Source organism: Salvelinus namaycush, chromosome 27 (genome assembly GCF_016432855.1).
Source record: "Salvelinus namaycush isolate Seneca chromosome 27, SaNama_1.0, whole genome shotgun sequence".
In the NCBI taxonomy this organism is placed as follows: Eukaryota; Metazoa; Chordata; class Actinopteri; order Salmoniformes; family Salmonidae; genus Salvelinus; species Salvelinus namaycush.
This window is the reverse complement of record NC_052333.1, coordinates 15,823,788-15,844,271: the sequence shown is the minus strand read 5'-3', so window position 1 is coordinate 15,844,271 and position 20,484 is coordinate 15,823,788. Positions and strand designations below refer to the sequence as shown.

At 44.9% G+C, this 20,484-nt stretch overlaps 1 protein-coding gene across 7 annotated transcripts in view; it reads right to left on the bottom strand.

Annotated features, from left to right (window-relative positions):
- The window catches only part of clasp2 (cytoplasmic linker associated protein 2), a 102,792-nt gene that overhangs the window by 63,164 nt on the left and 19,144 nt on the right, over positions 1-20,484 (bottom strand). For all 7 annotated transcript variants that reach the window (XM_038965760.1, XM_038965763.1, XM_038965759.1 and 4 more), the window contains 2 exons: positions 18,035-18,132; positions 11,586-11,656 (listed from right to left, as the gene is read on the bottom strand). In XM_038965760.1, the coding sequence (XP_038821688.1) occupies positions 11,586-11,656; positions 18,035-18,132 (169 nt within the window). The remainder of the gene's footprint in view (positions 1-11,585; positions 11,657-18,034; positions 18,133-20,484) is intronic.

Below are 20,484 nucleotides of genomic sequence, written 5' to 3'. Positions count from 1 at the left end.
ACAGGTGTATAAAAATCAAGCACAGACAAACATTGGCAGTAGAATGGCCTTACTGAAGAGCTCAGTGCCTTTCAACGTGGCACTGTCATAGGATGCCACTTTTTGAACATGTTAGTTTGTTAAATTTCTGCTCTGCTAGAGCTGCCCCAGTCAACTGTAAGTGCTGTTATTGTGAAGTGGAAACTCCTAGGAGCAACAACAGCTCAGGCATGAAGTGGTAGGCCACACAAGCTCACAGAAGGGGACTGCCGAATGCTGAAGCGTGTTCCAAACTGCCTCTGGAAGCAACGTCAGCACAAGAACTGTTCGTTGGGAGCTTCATTGGACTATGGCGCAGTGGAAACGTGTTCTCTGGAGTGATGAATCACGCTTTAACATCGGTCAGTTTGACGGATACATCTGGGTTTGGTGGATGTCAGGAGAATGCTACCTGCCCCAATGCTCTAGTGTCAACTGTAAAGTTTGGTGGAGGAGGAATAATGGTCTGGGACTGTTTTTCATGATTCGGGCTAGACCCCTTAGTTCCAGTGAAGAGAAATCTAAACGCTACAGCATACAATGACATTCTAGATGATTCTGTGCTTCCAACTTCGTGGCAACAGTTTGGGGAAGGCCCTTTCCTGTTTCAGCATGACAATGCGAGATCCATACAGAAATGGTTTGTCGAGATCGGTGTGGAAGAACTTGACTGGCCTTCACAGAGCCCTGACCTCAACCCGACAGAACACCTTTGGGATGAATTGGAACGCCGACTGCGAGCCAGGCCTAATCGCCCAACATCAGTGCCTGACCTGACTAATGCTCTTGTGGCTGAATGGAAGCAAGTCCCCGCAGCAATGTTCCAACATCTAGTGGAAAGTCATCCCAGAAGAGTGGAGTCTGTTATAGCAGAAAAGGGAGGACCAACTCCATATTAATGCACATGATTTTGGAATGAGATGTTCAACGAACAGGTGTCCACATAATTTTGGCCGTGTAGTGTATCTGAACATAGGTGATGTAGTATGCAACTTTAGGGGACCACTTTTGGCTCGGGAGTGCTACTTTCAGAACTACTGGCTAAAAAGTATAAAAAAATACAGGAGAATCTCTTTAATGTGAGAATCAGAATTAAATCACAGCTCTGTCACATCAACAAAACCCCCCATAGCACGCAACAAGGTGGGCGCACGCACACACTCCACTGTGCACTGAGGAGTGTTGCCATGGATACGGCTGTAAGGTATGCCCTCCATTTTTGAGCCAAATAGGCAGAAGGTAAGAAAGGCAGAGGCCAAGAGACAGAAAAGTAGAGAATGAAATGACAAGAAGGATGATATAGAGCAGGGGTAGGCCAACTACAACCCACAGGCCGCATCCGGCCCACAAAGTAAATTACTTTTTTATTTAAAAAATACACTCCAGGCCACACTTGAACATCTACAACTTGATAAAAAGTATGTATAAATTATAATTGACCTATATACACTGCTCAAAAAAATAAAGGGAACACTAAAATAACACATCCTAGATCTGAATGAATGAACTATTCTTATTAAATACTTTTTTCTTTACATAGTTGAATGTGCTGACAACAAAATCACACAAAAATTATCAATGGAAATCAAATTTATCAACCCATGGAGGTCTGGATTTGGAGTCACATTCAAAATTAAAGTGGAAAACCACACTACAGGCTGATCGAACTTTGATGTAATGTCCTTAAAACAAGTCAAAATGAGGCGTGTGTGGCCTCCACGTGCCTGTATGACCTCCCTACAACGCCTGGGCATGCTCCTGATGAGGTGGCGGATGGTCTCCTGAGGGATCTCCTCCCAGACCTGGACTAAAGCATCCGCCAACTCCTGCAACGTGGCGTTGGTGGATGGAGCGAGACATGATGTCCCAGATGTGCTCAATTGGATTCAGGTCTGGGGAACGGGCGGACCAGTCCATAGCATCAATGTCTTCCTCTTGCAGGAACTGCTGACACACTCCAGCCACATGAGGTCTAGCATTGTCTTGCATTAGGAGGAACCCAGGGCCAACCGCACCAGCATATGGTCTCACAAGGGGTCTGAGGATCTCATCTCGGTACCTAATGGCAGTCAGGCTACCTCTGGCGAGCCCATGGAGGGCTGTGCGGCCCCCCAAAGAAATGCCACCCCACACCATGACTGACCCACCGCCAAACCGGTCATGCTGGAGGATGTTGCAGGCAGCAGAACGTTCTCCACGGCGTCTCCAGACTGTCACATGTGCTCAGTGTGAACCTGCTTTCATCTGTGAAGAGCACAGGGCGCCAGTGGCGAATTTGCCAATCTTGGTGTTCTCTGGCAAATGCCAAACGTCCTGCACGGTGTTGGGCTGTAAGCACAACCCCCACCTGTGGACGTCGGGCCCCCATACCACCCTCATGGAGTCTGTTTCTGACCGTTTGAGCAGACACATGCACATTTGTGGCCTGCTGGAGGTCATTTTGCAGGGCTCTGGCAGTGCTCCTCCTGCTCCTTCTTGCACAAAGGCGGAGGTAGCGGTCCTGCTGCTGGGTTGTTGCCCTCCTACGGCCTCCTCCACATCTCCTGATGTACTGGCCTGTCTCCTGGTAGCGCCTCCATGCTCTGGACACTACGCTGACAGACACAGCAAACCTTCTTGCCACAGCTCGGATGAGCTGCACTACCTGAGCCACTTGTGTGGGTTGTAGACTCCGTCTCATGCTACCACTAGAGTGAAAGCACCGCCAGCATTCAAAAGTGACCAAAACATCAGCCAGGAAGCATAGGAACTGAGAAGTGGTCTGTGGTCACCACCTGCAGAACCACTCCTTTATTGGGGGTGTCTTGCTAATTGCCTATAATTTCCACCTTTTGTCTATTCCATTTGCACAACAGCATGTGAAATTTATTGTCAATCAGTGTTGCTTCCTAAGTGGACAGTTTGATTTCACAGAAGTGTGATTGACTTGGAGTTACATTGTGTTGTTTAAGTGTTCCCTTTATTTTTTTGAGCAGTGTATTTTCAAATAACTGACATGTTTCTGGGCAGCAAATTAATTTTGACCCCTGATAGACAAAATATTAGGAACACCTTCCTAATATTGAGTTGCACCTTTTGCCCTCAGAACAGCCTGAATTCGTCAGGGCATGGACTCTACAAGGTGTCGAAAGTGTTCCACAGGGAGGCTGGCCCATGTTGACTCCAATCATTCCCCACAGTTGGCTGGATGTGGTGGACCATTCTTGATACACACGGGGAAACTTAAGCGTGAAAAACCCAGCAGCGTTGCAGTTTACATTTACATTTCAGTCATTGGAGCAGCAGATAGCCTAGCGGTCAGAGCATTGGGCCAGTAACCAGAAGGTTGGTGGATCGAATCCCTGAGCTGCCAAGGTCAAAATCTGTCATTCTGCCCCTGAACAAGGCAATTAACCCACTGTTCCTAGGCCGTCATTGTAAATAAGAATTTGCTCTTAATTGACTTGCCTAGTTAAATAAAAGGTTAAAAAAATATATATAATTTTTTTTTTTTTAATTTAGCAGACACTTATCCAGAGCGACTTACTGTAGTGAGTGGATACATTTTTCATACTGGTCCTCCGTGGGAATCGAACCCACAACCCTGGCGTTCAAACCCTGTTCAAATCGTTTGTCTTGCCCATTCACCCTCTGAATGGTAGACATACACAATCCATGTCTATATTGTCTCAAGGCTTAAAACTCCTTCTTTAACCTGTCTCCTCCCCTTCATCTACACTGATTGAAGTGGATTTAACAGGTGACATCAATACGGGATCAAAGCTTTCACCTGGATTCACCTGGTCAGTCTATGTTTACATCTGTATTTTTTGTAGCCATCTACATACCACCACAGACCGATGCTGGCACTAAGACTGCACTGAATGAGCTGTATTCCGCCATAAGCAAACAGGAAAATACTCATCCAGAGGCAGTGCTCCTAGTGGCCGGGGACTTTAAACCACCTTTACTCCACACACAGAAACGCATACAAAGCTCTCCCTCGCCCTCCATTTGGCAAATCTGACAGTAACTATCCTCCGGATTCCTGCTTACAAGCAAAAATTAAAGCAAGAAGCGCCAGTGACTCGGTCAATAAAAAAGTGGTCAGATGAAGCAGATGCTAAGCTACAGAACTGTTTTGCTAGCACAGACTGGAATATGTTCTGGGATTCCTCCGATGGCTTTGAGGAGTAGAACACATCAGTCATTGGCTTCATCAATAAGTGCATCGATGACGTCGTCCCCACAGTGACCGTACGCACATTACCCAACCAGAAGCCATGGATTACAGGCAACATCCGCACTGAGCTAAAGATTAGAGCTGCCGCTTTCAAGGTGCGGGAATCTAACCCTGAAACTTATAAGAAATCCCGCTATGCCTACTGACGAAACACCAAACAAGGAAAAGCGTCAGTACGGGACTAAGATCGAATCGTACTACACTGGCTCAGACGCTCGTCGGATGTGGCAGGGCTTGCAAACTATTACAGACTACAAAGGGAAGCACAGCCGAGAGCTGCCCAGTGACACAAGCCTACCAGATGAGCTAAACTAATTCTATGCTCGCTTCGATGCAAATAGCATGAGAGCACCAGCTGTTCAGGACGACTGTGTGATCTCGCTCTCCGCAGCCGATGTGAGTAAGGCCTTTAAACAGGTCAACATTCACAAGGCCACAGGGTCAGGTGGATTACCAGGACGTGTACTGCGAGCATGCGCTGACCAACTGGCAAGTGTCTTCACTGACATTTTCAACCTCTACCTGTTCGAGTATGTAATACCAACGTTTTAAGCAGACCACCATAGTCCTTGTGTCCAAGGAAGCGAAGGTAACCTGCCTAAATGACTACCGACCCGTAGCACGTCTGTAGCCACGAAGTGCTTTGAAAGGCTGGTTATGGCTCACATCAACATCATTATCCCAGAAACCCTAGACCCACTCCAATGTGCATACCGCCCCAACAGATCCACAGATGATGCAATCTCTATTGCACTCCACACTGCCCTTTCCCACCTGGACAAAAGGAACACTTATGTGAGAATGCTATTCATTGACTACAGCTCAGCGTTCAACACCATATTGCCCTCAAAGTTCATCAATAAGCTAAGGATCCTGGGACTAAACTCCTCCCTCCAACTGGATCCTGGACTTCCTGAAGGGGCGCCCCCAGGTGGTAAGTGTAGGTAACAACACATCCACTAAACTGATCCTCAACACAGAGGCCCCTCAGGGGTGTGTGCTTAGTCCCCTTCTGTACTCCCTGTTCACTAATGACTGCACAACCAGGCACGACTCCAACATCATCATTAAGTTTGACGATGACAACAATGGTAGGCCTGATCACCGACAATGACTAGACAACCTATAGGGAGGTGGTCAGAGACCTGGCTGTGTGGTGCCAGGACAACAACCTCTCCAACGTGATCAAGACAAAGGAGATGATTGTGGACTACAGGAAAAGGAGGACCGAGCACGCCTCCATTCTCAACAACGTGGCTGTAGTGGAGCAGGTTGAGAGCTTCAAGTTCCTTGGTGTCCACATCACCAGCAAACTAACATGGTCCAAACACACCAAGACAGTCATGAAGAGGGCACGACAAAACCTATTCCCCCTCAGGAGACTGAAAAGATTTGTCATGGGTCCTCAGATGCTCAAAAGGTTCTACAGCTGCACCAGAGAGCATCCTGACTGGTTGCATCACCACCTGGTATGGCAACTGCTCGGCCTCTGACCGCAAGGCACTACAGAGGGTAGTGCGTACGGCCCAGTACACCACTGGGGCCAAGCTTCCTGCCATCCAGGACCCCTATACCAGGCGGTGTCAGAGGAAGGCCTTAAAAATGGTCAAAGTCTCCAGCCACCCCAGTCATAGACTGTTCTCTCTGCTACCGCACAGTAAGCGGTACCGGAGCGCCAAGTCTAGGTCCAATAGGCTTCTAAACAGCTTCTACCACCAAGCCATAAGACTCCTAAACATCTAATCAAATGGCTACCCAGACTATTTGCATTGCCCACCCCCTCCTTTACACCGCTGCTACTCTCTATTGTTAGCATCTATGCATAGTCACTTTAATAACTCTACCTTCATATACATATTACCTCAACTAACCGGTGCCTCCGCACATTGAGTCTGTACCGTGTACCCCCCTGTATATGAGTCTCGCTATTGCTATTTTACTGCTGATCTTGAATTACTTGTTCCTTTTATTTCTTATTCATATTTTTTAACTGTATTGTTGGTTAGGGGCTTGTAAATAAGCATTTCACTGTAAGGTCTACACCTGTTGTATTCGGCGCATTTGACTAATAACATTTGATTTGTCATGGAAAGAGCAGGTGTTCCTAATGTTTTAAACACCCAGTGTAGAATGTGAGTGAGGTGATATGCTCCATTATAATCCACATATCTACTGGCTGCTACAGGCAGAACTAAAACCAGAACTAAAACTCCCCAGTCCCCAATCTGAAAAAATACTTTTGGGTTTCAGATAAACAAACCAAACATGCAGAGGCAAACACACACTCTCCAATCCCCAATCCAGGTGAAAATGATCCCAGAGTCATTCCCATGCAGGGAAGAGGGGAAACATAATCCACATTCTGAGAACGTCACACACACAGCCAAAAAATACATCCGTAACAAAACCACACAGCAAGCAACACAAATTTGGTGGAGCATTGTAAAATAACTACATGCGAGCACACACATAAAATATATTTCCATTCAAAATCCTATTTTCACTAACCTAACCCCTAACCTCTAACCCTAATTGTAACTCTAAAGCTTAAAATAGCCTTTGTCCTCATGGGGAAGTGAGAAATGTAGTCACAAGGGAGAATATTGTTTTACTATCCTTGTGTACCGAAAATCCTTGTGTGTGTGTGGGTGGGGGGGATTTTAGGTACCCACTAGAATAGAAGAACAAGACCACACACACACACACAACCATCTCACGGACACACACACACAACCATCTCACAGACACACACAACCATCTCACAGACACACACACACACACACACAACCATCTCACAGACACACACACACACACACACACACACATCTCACAGACACACACACAACCATCTCACAGACACACACACACACAACCATCTCACAGACACACACACACACAACCATCTCACAGACACACACAACCATCTCACAGACACACACAACCATCTCACAGACACACACAACCATCTCACAGACACACACACACACAACCATCTCACAGACACACACACAACCATCTCACAGACACAACCATCTCACAGACACACACACACACACAACCATCTCACAGACACACACACACACAACCATCTCACAGACACACACACACACACACAACCATCTCACAGACACACACACACACACAACCATCTCACAGACACACACACACACAACCATCTCACAGACACACAACCATCTCACAGACACACAACCATCTCACAGACACACAACCATCTCACAGACACACACACACAACCATCTCACAGACACATACACACAACCATCTCACAGACACATACACACAAAACACAGGCATTTTGTCAATGCTCTGCAAAAATGTGTTTGTGTCCACAGGGGGGCAGCACTAGCCTTTATCTGTGAAACAACAAAAACAAAAGGAAGAAGACTCTTGGATGGAAGACTGACAGTTGCTATATCACTCACACTAAACTAGAGACAGAGCACTCTGACTGCACACGGCAGTGTGTGTTCATATTTGTCCTATTTCCCTCATGTACTAATTGTATTAGTACACATTTGTGAATTGGAAATGTTTTTTTGCCTATCTCAACTCTCCCTGAGACACCCTCGGAGAGTGGGGTCAAGGCCAGGGTCCGCCATCAACTTATACCCAGGAGCAATTAGGGTTGAGTGCCTTGCTCAAGGACACAGACAGATTTTTCACTGTCAGCTCGGGGATTCGAACTAGTGAACTTTCGTTTGGAAACTAGAAGGTTAGCTAGCTAGGAACACAACACACTCAGGAACAGGATTAGTACATCGAGGCCCTTCTGTACCAACATCACATGTGTGTGTGTGTATGGTAATCTGTTCTAAGCTGCAGAAGCACACGTTATAAACATATTTTCACGCCCGGGCAGGAGTCAGGCCCGTGTGACACAGACACAGATCCAATCCACACAAGCCGACTGACTAAACATGCCAACACAGTTCCACATATGAACAGCCAATACATAGTATGTGACGAGGATATCAATAAATACCCGTGGAGCTGGACATGCCTTGATAGCAATACTGCCCTAAAATGCCATAACAGTATGTTTAAATACAGTACTATGACGAAGGATGATTCTCCTTGGTTGTCTTCGTTTTGGAGATGGACGCAATACGATAGAAATCTGTGAGACTAGGAGACAAGGAGATGAGGAGAGGAGACTAGGATATGAAACAAGGAGATGGAGAGGAAACAAGGATGCAATGATATGAAACAAGGAGATGAGGAAACAAGCAAATTGAACAAGTAGATGAAACAAGGAGATGAGGAAAGGAAACAAGGAGACGAGCAGCACAGACACTAAACCGTTCCATTTCCAGGTCAAGAAGAGGGATAGAGCATAATAATAAAATGGCAGCGTAACCGTGGAAACAGGCTACCCTGGAAACGGGGTCACGCTATCCTCTGCAGAGACGGAGAGGCATCGAGGCAGAATGAGCTTGTCTGTGTGTGTGTGTGTGTGTGTGTGTGTGTGTGTGTGTGTGTGTGTGTGTGTGTGTGTGTGTGTGTGTGTGTGTGTGTGTCAACAATGCACCACTAAGCAGCTGATGAAGCTACTGAGGGTCAGTTTGCAGTGCACTCAATTACTCTGGGCTACTAGGACTACTGTGTAGTGCGTGTGTTCTTACATTTCAGTGAGGCACAGAGAGAAGCCAGCAGCCGTGACACACATTACCCTCTCTCTCACACACACACACAACTTAAATGTGAGTTTCAGTCCCAAAGTCTAACAGTCTTAAATAAAACCTCTCTCTCACCAAAGACACCCAGTGTCCTACCTACACACACCTGACCTACAAACTACTAGAGAGAGAGTTGGGAGAGAAGAGGGAGTAGGGAGGGAGAGAGAGTTGGGAGAGAAGAGGGAGGGAGAGAGAGTTGGGAGAGAAGAGGGAGTAGGGAGAGAAGAGGGAGTAGGGAGAGAAGAGGGAGTAGGGAGAGAGAGAGTTGGGAGAGGAGAGAGAGTTGGGAGAGAAGAGGGAGTAGGGAGAGAAGAGGGAGTAGGGAGAGAAGAGGGAGTAGGGAGAGAAGAGGGAGTAGGGAGAGAAGAGGGAGTAGGGAGAGAAGAGGGAGTAGGGAGAGAAGAGGGAGTAGGGAGAGAAGAGGGAGTAGGGAGGGAAGAGGGAGTAGGGAGGGAGAGAGTTGGGGGAGAAGAGGGAGTAGGGAGGGACAAAGAGAACTCAATCCCACTCACATACACTCAAACTATCCCCAGACATTTTAAGGAACTCAGAGTAACTCCCTAAACCGATTTCACTCCAGAGCCAAAGATTACACACACAGTATCCCTCGCCTCCGACCGCCATAATAAGTGTGTAGAGAAATTCTCTCCTCTCTCTTCAGTTTTCCTTCATTTGCTTGCTCTCTCTCGTTCCCTCTGTCATGATGAATCAGGGAAAGCAGTGACAAGCACAGCTCTGAGGCCCTGGCTTGTACAACTGCAGAGCTGTCTCTCTCTCTCTTCCCCTTCCCTCCATCCCTCTCTCTCGCCTCCCTCTTTCCCCTTCCCTCTGTGGCTCCCCCTGTGCCTCCCAGCAACAGCTGTGTTGAGCCTTCAGAATAATAACAGCCCCACAGTCAGTGTGTGTGTGCTCTTCATCCCTGACAATGCAGTCTGGCTTCCTCTTGCTTTACTGTGTTCTAAATGTGTGTGCTGTGTTTGGCTGATGGTGTGTGTGTGTGTGTGTTTGACTGATATTGTATGTTCTGTCCTCCAGTTGGAGCTTTGGGTTTACTGTTTGGGGGGGAAAACAGAGTCCACATCAGAATGGGACAGAACGAGAGCTAGGACTGACCTTCCAGTGTCTTTGCAGGTGGACTAGGAGCCCAAAGCTCACTGCCCTCTCTGAAGGGATCCGAACTGAAACCCCTGGGAGTGCAGGGGTTAAACCTAACCACCCCATGCTGCCACTGGACACGGTATCATAGCAACCTTACCCCTCCATGTCTTAACCCCCTCTGTGATCCCCTCAGGATAAAAGTACCTCAACAGACTGCGTATAGAGAGACTGACTAAGGAACAGACAAATTACAGTACAACAAATACAATACAAACTGTAGACAACTGAAAACTACAACTTTACATCCAAACTACAACTCCACAAAAAAACTGTACAATACAACTAGACAAATTGTAGACTACAACTGCAAATCTTTATAAACAAAAAAGCAACAACTCCACAACCAAATTCAAAACCAAATTAACCACACTACCACACTACCACTATACAACTATACAACCACACTACCACTATACAACCACTATACAACCACTATACAACCACACGACCACTATACAACCACACTACCACTATACAACCACTATACAACCACACTACCACTATACAACCACACTACCACTATACAACCACTATACAACCACTATCACTATACAACCACTATACAACCACACTACAACCACACTACAACCACACTACCACTGTACAGCCACACTACCACTTTACAACCACACTACCACTTTACAACCACACTACAACCACACTACAACCACACTACCACCACACTACCACCATACAACCACACTACCACTATACAACCACACTACCACTATACAACCACACTACCACTATACAACCACACTACCACTATACAACCACACTACCACTATACAACCACACTACAACCACACTACCACACTACCACTATACAACCACACTACCACTATACAACCACACTACCACTATACAACCACACTACCACTATACAACCACACTACCACTATACAACCACACTACCACTATACAACCAAACTACAATTAGAAACTGGGTGGTTTGAGCCCTGAATGCTGATTGGCTGAAAGCCTTGGTATATCAGACCGTATACCATGGGTATGGCACAGCAAATATTTGTACTGTTGTAATTATGTTGGTAACCAGTTTATAAAGCAATAAGGCACCTCTGGGGTTTGTGATATATGGTCATATACCACACCCCCTCGTGCCTTATTACTTAAATATATAACCAAACTACAAATATACAACAAAAGCACAACTTTACGACCAAACTACAACCTTAAACCTAACTACAATTTTACAACCAAAAAACATTCCAACTGCCTGGTAACAGCAGAAGTTCTTGTGTTGCTAGGCAGGGATTTGGTCCAACCAGACACCAGATATCTAAAGTCTGGAGACGAAACTCCTGAGAGATTAGACTAGTAATCCTATTGGACCCTCTGACAGACTTTCTAGACACACACAGCCACAAGATCAGCCAGACCACAGCACTAGCCCCACATGGGGGGCAAAGAGGGACAAACAGCACAAAGACAAAAAAGCAACAATGAAAATGAGGGAGGGAGAGACTCACCGTGACTGGGGCTGAGCGCCATGTTCCCAGAATTCAACGCTTCATCAAAACGCCCGTATATTGTCTGTAACCTGGAGGCAAGAGTTGGGAAAGGTGGTCAGAACACACACACAGCAACATATGAGTAGCGTGAGAGGAGAGAGAATACAGCAACACGTGTTGTCTGAAGGTGGGTGTGTCTCACATGCTACTAACATGACTCTCCCAAGCAAAAGTGAAGCATCAGCATCGGAACCTACCTCTGACCCTAACTCACAAACACACCGACATGACTAGTATTACTGTGGGGAAACAGAGCTCTACTCCTATTGAGGACATTAATAGTGACAGCATGCTGATCATCCAGACATCTTCTCATTGCCATTAACTTCTTTGGGACAGGGGGGCAGTATTGAGTAGCTTGGATAAAAAGGTGCCCCAAGTAAACTGCCTGCTACTCAGTCCTAAAAGCTAGAATATGCATATACTTAGTAGATTTGGATAGAAAACACTCTTAAGTTTCTAAAACTGTTTGAATGATGTCTGTGAGTAAAACAGAAGTCATATGGCAGGCAAAAACCTGAGAAAAAATCCAACCAGGAAGTGGGAAATCTGAGGTTTGTAGTTTTTCAAGTCATTGCCTATCAAATACACAGTGTCTATGGTGTCATATTGCACTTTCTAGGGCTTCCACTAGATGTCAACAGTCTTTAGAACCTTGTTTGATGCTTCTACTGTGAAGGAGGGGGGAATAAGAGCTGTTTGAGTCAGGGGTCTGGCAGAGTACCACGAGCTCAGTCTCACGCGCTCCCGTGAGAGTTAGCTGTGTTGCATTGCACTTCCACAGACAAAGGAATTCTCCGGTTGAAACCTTATTAAAGATTTATGATAAAAACATCCTAAAGATTGATTCTATACTTCGTTTGACATGTTTCTACGAACTGTAATATGACTTTGTCTGAACTTTCGCCTGGACTTGCCCGCGCCTCCTGAGTTTGGATTTGTGTACTAAACGCGCGAACAAAAAAGGAGGTATTTGGACATAAATGATGGACTTTATCAAACAAAACAAACATTTATTGTGGAACTGGGATTCCTGGGAGTGCATTCTGATGAAGATCATCAAAGGTAAGTGAATATTTATAATGCTATTTCTGACTTCTGTTGACTCCACAACATGGCGGGTATCTGTATGGCTTGTTTTTGTGTCTGAGCGCTGTACTCAGATTATTGCATGGTGTGCTTTTTCCGAAAAGTTTTTTTGAAATCTGACACAGCGGTTGCATTAAGGACAAGTTTATCTATAATTCCACGCATAACAATTGTATCTTTTAGCAATGTTTATTATGAGTATTTCTGTAAATTGATGTGGCTCTCTACAAAATCACCGGATGTTTTGGAGGCAAAACATTACTGAACATAACGCGCCAATGTAAACTAAGATTTTTGGATATAAATATGAACTTTATTGAACAAAACATACATGTATTGTGTAACATGAAGTCCTATGAGTGTCATCTGATGAAGATCATCAAAGGTTAGTGATTAATTTTATCTCCATTTCTGCTTTTTGTGACTCCTCTCTTTGGCTGGAAAAATGGCTGTGTTTTTTGTGACTAGGTGCTGACCTAACATAATCGTTTGGTGTGCTTTTGTCGTAAAGCCTTTTTGAAACCGGACACTGTGGCTGGATTTACAACAAGTTTATCTTTAAAATGGTGTAAAATACTTATATGTCTGAGGAATTTTAATTATGGGATTTCTGTTGTTTTGAATTTGGCGCCCTGCAATTTCACTGGCTGTTGTTGAGGTGGGACGCTAGCATCCCGAATATCCCAGAGAGGTTAATGAGAGTGTTGGAGTAGGAACAGAAGACAGTGATGCTCAGCCTGAAGCTCAGAACAATCTCAATAACACAGCACCGCAGGAATCCTAACGAAGTCTACGACGTCACAGACAGACCGTCTGTAACATTTGCTACACACACACACACACACACACACACTCTGGTCACGTCAGCTACCACATACCAGTACATCTGTTTGTAACAAAACACACACATTATTACTTACACACACACACCCTCCCCAAAGGATAAGGTTGAGATTAATAACGATAAGACCAGAGCAAAAGTGTGCGTGTGTGTGTGTTTGTGTGTGTGTGCATACACACCGTCCTTCTAGCAGTCAAACCCCCAGACAGCTTAGCTCTCCTGATTACTGACGATTAGCGATAGGCTCCTCAGCTGCGTAGCATTTCCGCACCGCTCAACAATTAGCCGACATTAGCATTTCCATATTGATTTATGCTCCGAATTAGCATAGCGTAGTGTACCCTAGCCGTTATCCAAATGAGCATAGCGATATAATTTCCATATGGGATGATTAATGGGTCAGTGTGTTGCTGCGTAGCGTAGCGGTAGCTCCCGTGCTACTGTCACGCTGGAGTCCTCTGCTCTTTGTATCCAACATGGTGCAGTGACTCAGAGACGGAAGGAGGGAGAGGGAGCAAATTAAAGAGGGAGGGGGCAAGAGAGGTAGGGAGGAGGAACGGGGAAGAAAGAAACAGCAGGAGACAAACGCATATTACGCGGCACGCGACGAAGCACCACCCATCATCTCTCAGACACATACACCACCGGAAAAGGTTCAATCTCAAGGAAAGGCTTTGTGTGTGTTTTGTATGACATGGAGCAGGGCAGTGTTTGTGTGACAGCGCAGATATGCTGTTCCCCTTCACATAACCTCCCACACAGAACACACACAGATTTCAAAAGGGGGAGGGGCTTTGGCACTGCCAGCACAGGGAGAGAAAAGCTGCCCCTCCCTCCCTCCCTCATCACATTTCCTCCCAGTCTTTCCTTTTCCCACTCCTTTCGTTTGTCACATTTATCATAGATACCCCTTCGTCTTCTCCTTCCCTCTCCACTCCTGGCCAAAGCGCACACATGTAAAGACTTCTCTCTCTCACCCGATCCCCCAATCATCTTTCTTTCTCAAAATCATTCCCTTTCCACCTCTTTCTTATCCCAGCTCTACATATCTCATCCTCCTCTCTGCCTCTCCCTCTGTCCATCTCCCACTCCCCCTTCTCTTTGACCTTTTCCTGATATGTGATCTGGTCATCTAGGCCTCTGGCTGCACCCCCATTCCACTAGCACACACACACACACACTTCTCTAAAACAGGCTTAAGCAGACAAAGCTCTCACTGAATAGAATGTTCTCTCCCAGACAGTGTTTGTATCAGTTAACATCACAACATGTGACAGACAACACACACACGCTATTTATTCATACAGGAGAGAAAGAGAGATGGAGAGTGAGAAAGAGAGAGAGGGAAGACTGTGCTCAGAATGACAACACTCCAGGCTCCTTATTATGGTAACCACGGTGACCAGAGCAAGTCCCTCAATGGAGCTCTTCAGAGACTGCACACTCCTCCCCTTCTCCCTCTCTTCCTCTCTGTATTGTCCAGTGCCCTCTCCCACTTTCTCTGTCTCTCCTCCCCTTTTCCTTTCTCCCTCTCTTCCTTTCCTCCCCCTCACTCTTTGTATTGTCCAGTATAAAGTGTCTCTGTGTGTGACTGTCAGAGGGGCAGAGTGGAGCATGGTGTGGACTGGGACAGAGACCGAGCCAACACATTTAGTATTCCCAGTCAAAACCACTTTGGACACTCGTCATTCACTAATAAAGTACATGGCAACAAAACACACGGAGACCAGCCAGAGAGAACTGCAAGTTTTTTAAACAGGCCAGCATTCAACAGGTTTCTCCAAAAACTGTCAACTACAATGGTGTGACAACTAGAAGTTGATCGAATAATCAACATGGCCGATTAATTAGGGACAATTTCAAGTTTTCATAACAAATCGGTAATCGGCATTCGCCAAACGGGGGATGATTTAACTTCTTATGGCTGCAGGGGCAGTATTGAGTAGCTTGGATGAAAGGTGCCCAAAGTAAACGGCCTGCTCCTCAGTCCCAGTTACTAATATATGCATATTATTATTAGTATTGGATAGAAAACACTCAGAAGTTTCTAAAACTGTTTGAATTATGTCTGGGAGTATAACAGAACTCATATGGCACGCAAAAACCTGAGAAAAAAATCTAGACAGGAAGTGGAAATTCTGAGGCTGGTCGAGTTTCAACCAAGATCCCATTGAAATCACAGCGAGATATGAATGAGTATTCACTTCCTACGGCTTCCACTAGATGTCAACAGTCTGTAGAACTTTGTCTGATGACTATACTGTGAAGGGGGGCCGAAGGAGACAGGAATGAGTCACCACTGCCATGAGGTGAACATTGTTTGACCACGCGCGCTCACATGAGGCAGCTCCGTTCCATCGCTCATCTGAAGTCAATGTAATTCTCCGGTTGGAACGTTATTGAAGATATATTTTAACAACATTCTAAAGATTGATTCAATACATCGTTTGACATGTTTCTACTGACTGTTACGGAACTTTTGGACATTTCGTCATGTTTTAGTGAACGCGCTTTGTGACTTTGGAATTGTTTACAAAACGCGCTAACCAAATTAGCTAATTGGACATAAATAATGGACATTATCGAACAAATCAAGCATTTATTGTGGACCTGGGATTCCTGGGAGTGCATTCTGATGAAGATCATCAAAGGTAAGGGAATATTTATCATGTAATTTCTGGTTTCTGTTGACTCCAACATGGCGGCTAATTTGACTCTTGTTCTGAGCTCCGTCTCAGATTATTGCATGGTTTGCTTTTTCCGTAAAGTTTTTTGGAAATCTGACACAGCGGTTGCATTAAGGAGAGGTATATCTATAATTCCATGTGTATAACTTGTATTATCATCTACATTTATGATGAGTATTTCTGTTGAAACGATGTGGCTATGCACTATCACTGGATGTTTTTGGAACTAGTGAATGTAACGCGCCAATGTAAACTCAGACAAACATACATGTATTGTGTAACATGAAGTCCTATGAGTGTCATCTGATGAAGATCATCAAAGGTTAGTAATTAATTTTATATCTATTTGTGCTTTTTGTGACTGCTATCTTTCGCTGGAAAAATGGCTGTGCTTATTGTGTTTTGGTGTGACCTAACATAATCTTTTGTAGTGCTTTCGCTGAAAAGCATATTTGAAATCGGACACTTTGGTGGGATTAACAACAAGATTACCTTTAAAATGGTATAAGACACATGTATGTCTGAGGAATTTTAATTATGAGATTTCTGTTGTTTTGAATTTGGCGCCCTGCACTTTCACTGGCTGTTGTCATATCATCCCGTTACCGGGATTGCAGCCATAAGAAGTTAACAAAAGCGCATTCGCGAAAAAACCCACAATCGTTGCACGTACCTAACCATAAACATCAATGCTTTCTTAAAATCAAAACACAGAAGTATATTTTTTTAAACCTGCATATTTAGTTAAAAGAAATTAATGTTAGCAGGCGATATTAACTAGGGAAATTGTGTCACTTCTCTTGCGTTCATTGCACACAGAGTCAGGGTATATGCAACAGTTTGGGCCGCCTGGCTCGTTGCGAACTAATTTGCCAGAATTTTACAAAATGATGACAGAACATTGAAGGTTGTGCAATGTAACAGCAATATTTAGACTTAGGGTTTGCCGCCCATTCGATAAAATACGGAACCGTATTTCACTGAAAGAATAAACGTTTCGTTTTCAAAAGGATAGTTTCTGGATTTGACCATATTAATGACCAACGGCTCGTATTTCTGTGTTTATTATATTATAATTAAGTCTATGACTTGATAGAGCAGTCTGTCTCAGCGTTGGTAGGCGGCAGCAGGCTCGTAAGCATGGATTCAAACTTTACTGCGTTTGCCAGCAGCTCTTAGCAATGCTTGCTTCACAGCGCTGTTTATGACTTCAAGCCTATCAACTCCTGAGATTAGGGTGGCAATACTAAAGTGACTATTAGAACATCCAATAGTCAAGGGTACATGAAATACAAATGGTATAGAGAGAAATAGTCGACGCGTCATAATTCCTATAATAACTACAACCTAAAACTTCTTAACTGGGAATATTGAACCACCAGCTTTCATATGTTCTGAGCAAGGAACTTAAACATTAGCTTTTTTACATGACACATATTGCACTTTCACTTTCTTCTCCAACACTGTGTTTTTGCATTATTTAATCCAAATTTAGCATGTTTCATTATTTATTTGAGACTAAATTGATTTTATTTATGTATTATATTAAGTTAATACTGAATGAACACTTTTATTTTGTTGTAATTGTCATTATTACAAATATATATATAAATAAAAATCGGCATCTGCCTTTTTTGGCCCTCCAATAAATCGGTATCGGTGTTGAAAAATCATAATCGGTCGACCTCTAGTGACAACCCATACATGGCACATACAAAATATATTGTGGTATACACACACCACAAGCACACACACACCACAAGCACACACACACACAGACAAACACTCACCGTGTGGCAGGCAGGCCTCTCTTTCCCAGGTCGGCTCTGACTCTCTCTCCTATGTGGCGATACACATCCACCAGCGATGCTGTGGCAGCCTCACGCACCTGCACACAGGACACACAACATCCCACAATATTATCTCATCTTTGGATTTTATCTTTATTTATCCAGTATCATTATTATCTAAACACTTAAATATCATATTTCATATTATTCACATTTTAGTCAAATAGCAGATGGAGATAAGAATTACTGTAGCATTAAACATCTATTGGCTCTTAACTCTAAACATAAGCATCCTATTGGCTCTTGACTCTAAACAGGAGCATCATAACTCAAACTGTGGACAGTAGCCAGAGGAGTTAACAGTACAGACAGCCAGGGACTCAGAGTCAGTGAGTTCTCCCACTAAGGTCACCGTTTTTTTTATTTCACCTTTATTTAACCAGGTAGGTTAGTTGAGAACAAGTTCTCATTTACAACTGCGACCTGGCCAAGATAAAGCAAAGCAGTGCGACACAAACAACAGAGTTACACATGGGATAAACAAACGTACAGTCAATAACACAATCGAAAATCTGTAATACAGTGTGTGCAAATGAAGTAAGGAGGAAGTTGGTTGGATGGGCTATTTACAGATGGGCTGTGTACAGCTGCAGAGATCGATAAGCTGCTCTCACTAACTCACTAACTTTCAGCTGATGCTTAAAGTTAGTGAGGGAGATATGGGTCTCCAGGTTCAGTCATTTTTGCAATTCGTTCCAGTGATTGGCAGCAGAGAACTGGAAGGAAAGGCGGCCAAAGGGGGTGTTGGCTTTGGGGATGACCAGATGAAATATACCTGCTGGAGCGCGTGCTGCGGGTGGGTGTTGCTATGGTGACCAGTGAGCTGATAAGGCGGAGCTTACCTAGCAAAGAATTATAGATGACCTGGAGCCAATGGGTTTGGCGACGAATATGTAGTGAGGACCAGCCAACGAGAGCATACAGGTCGCAGTGGTGGGTAGTATAAGGGGCTTTGGTGACAAAATGGATGGCACTGTGAGACTACATCCAATTTGCTGAGTAGAGTGTTGGAGGCTATTTTGTAAATGACATTGCCAAAGTCAAGGATCGGTAGGATAGTCCGTTTTATGAGGGTATGTTTGGCAGCATGAGTGAAGGAGGCTTTGTTGCGAAATAGGAAGCTGATTCTAGATTTAATTTTGGATTGGAGATGCTTAATATGAGTCTGGAAGGAGTTTTTACAGTCTAACCAGACACCTAGTTATTTGTAGTTGTCCACATATTCTAAGTCAGAACCGTCCAGAGTGGTGATGCTAGGTGGGCGGGCGGGTGCGGGCAGCGATCGGTTGAAGAGCATGTATTTAGTTTTACTAGCATTTAAGAACAGTTGGAGGCCACGGAAGGAGTGTTGTATGGCAGTGAAGCTCGTTTGGAGGTTTGTTAACACAGTGTCCAAAGAAGGGCCAGATTTATACAGAATGGTGTCGTCTGCGTAGAGGTGGATCAGAGAATCACCTGTAGCAAGAGCGACATCATTGATGTATACAGAGAAGAGAGTCGGCCTGAGAATTGAACCCTGTGGCACCCCCATAGAGACTGCCAGAGGCCCGGACAATAGGCCCTCCGATTTGACACACTGAACTCTATCTGAGAAGTAGTTAGTGAACCAGGCGAGGCAGTCATAAGAGAAACCAAGGCTGTTGAGTCCCGCCCACACACAACCCATTCTGCCTCTGTGCTCAGCCCATCAGAATTCCAACTTCCTTCACACACACACACACACACCACACCACACACACACACACACACACACACACACACCATCAGGAGTGTGTGTGGTCAGGACAGACAGGATGAGTGACCTCAGATAACTGATTGGCAGAGGATAATGCATGAACTTTCCATTAACCCCCCCCCCCCACACACACACACACACCTCTTACCCCCCAGTGAGATGTGACTTTACAACCTTCATTCTCACTGGGCTTGCAGGACTTGGCAGGGTAAATTCATATGGTGCCAGTGTGTGTGTGTGTGTGTGTTAGCACTGTGCTAAAAGGGGGATTTTCCATAAACACACAGATTAGGTCCACTCCTCTTTGAGTGGGATTAAAACACTGCGGGTGGGGTACACACACATATGAGCCATGCGCTCGAGACGTGATTGGCTTGGTGCTGTGATTGGCTGAATACTGCAAGTGTTACATTCTGATTGGCTGAGAGCAGAGTCAGAATGGTTTGTGTGTGGGCGGGACTGCCAAGGAATATGGGGGATGGTGATTGGTCGGGACAGCATGTTATAGGGGTGTGAAAGTTAACGAAATTGGGATCCTAGCGGACAGCGCAATTGGAAGTCAATGGGAAACGCTAGTTAGCATTGGCTCAAAAACTACCTCCAACTTCCTTCATACTGGACAGTGACAAAAAAATGATATCCACGAGTTGATCTG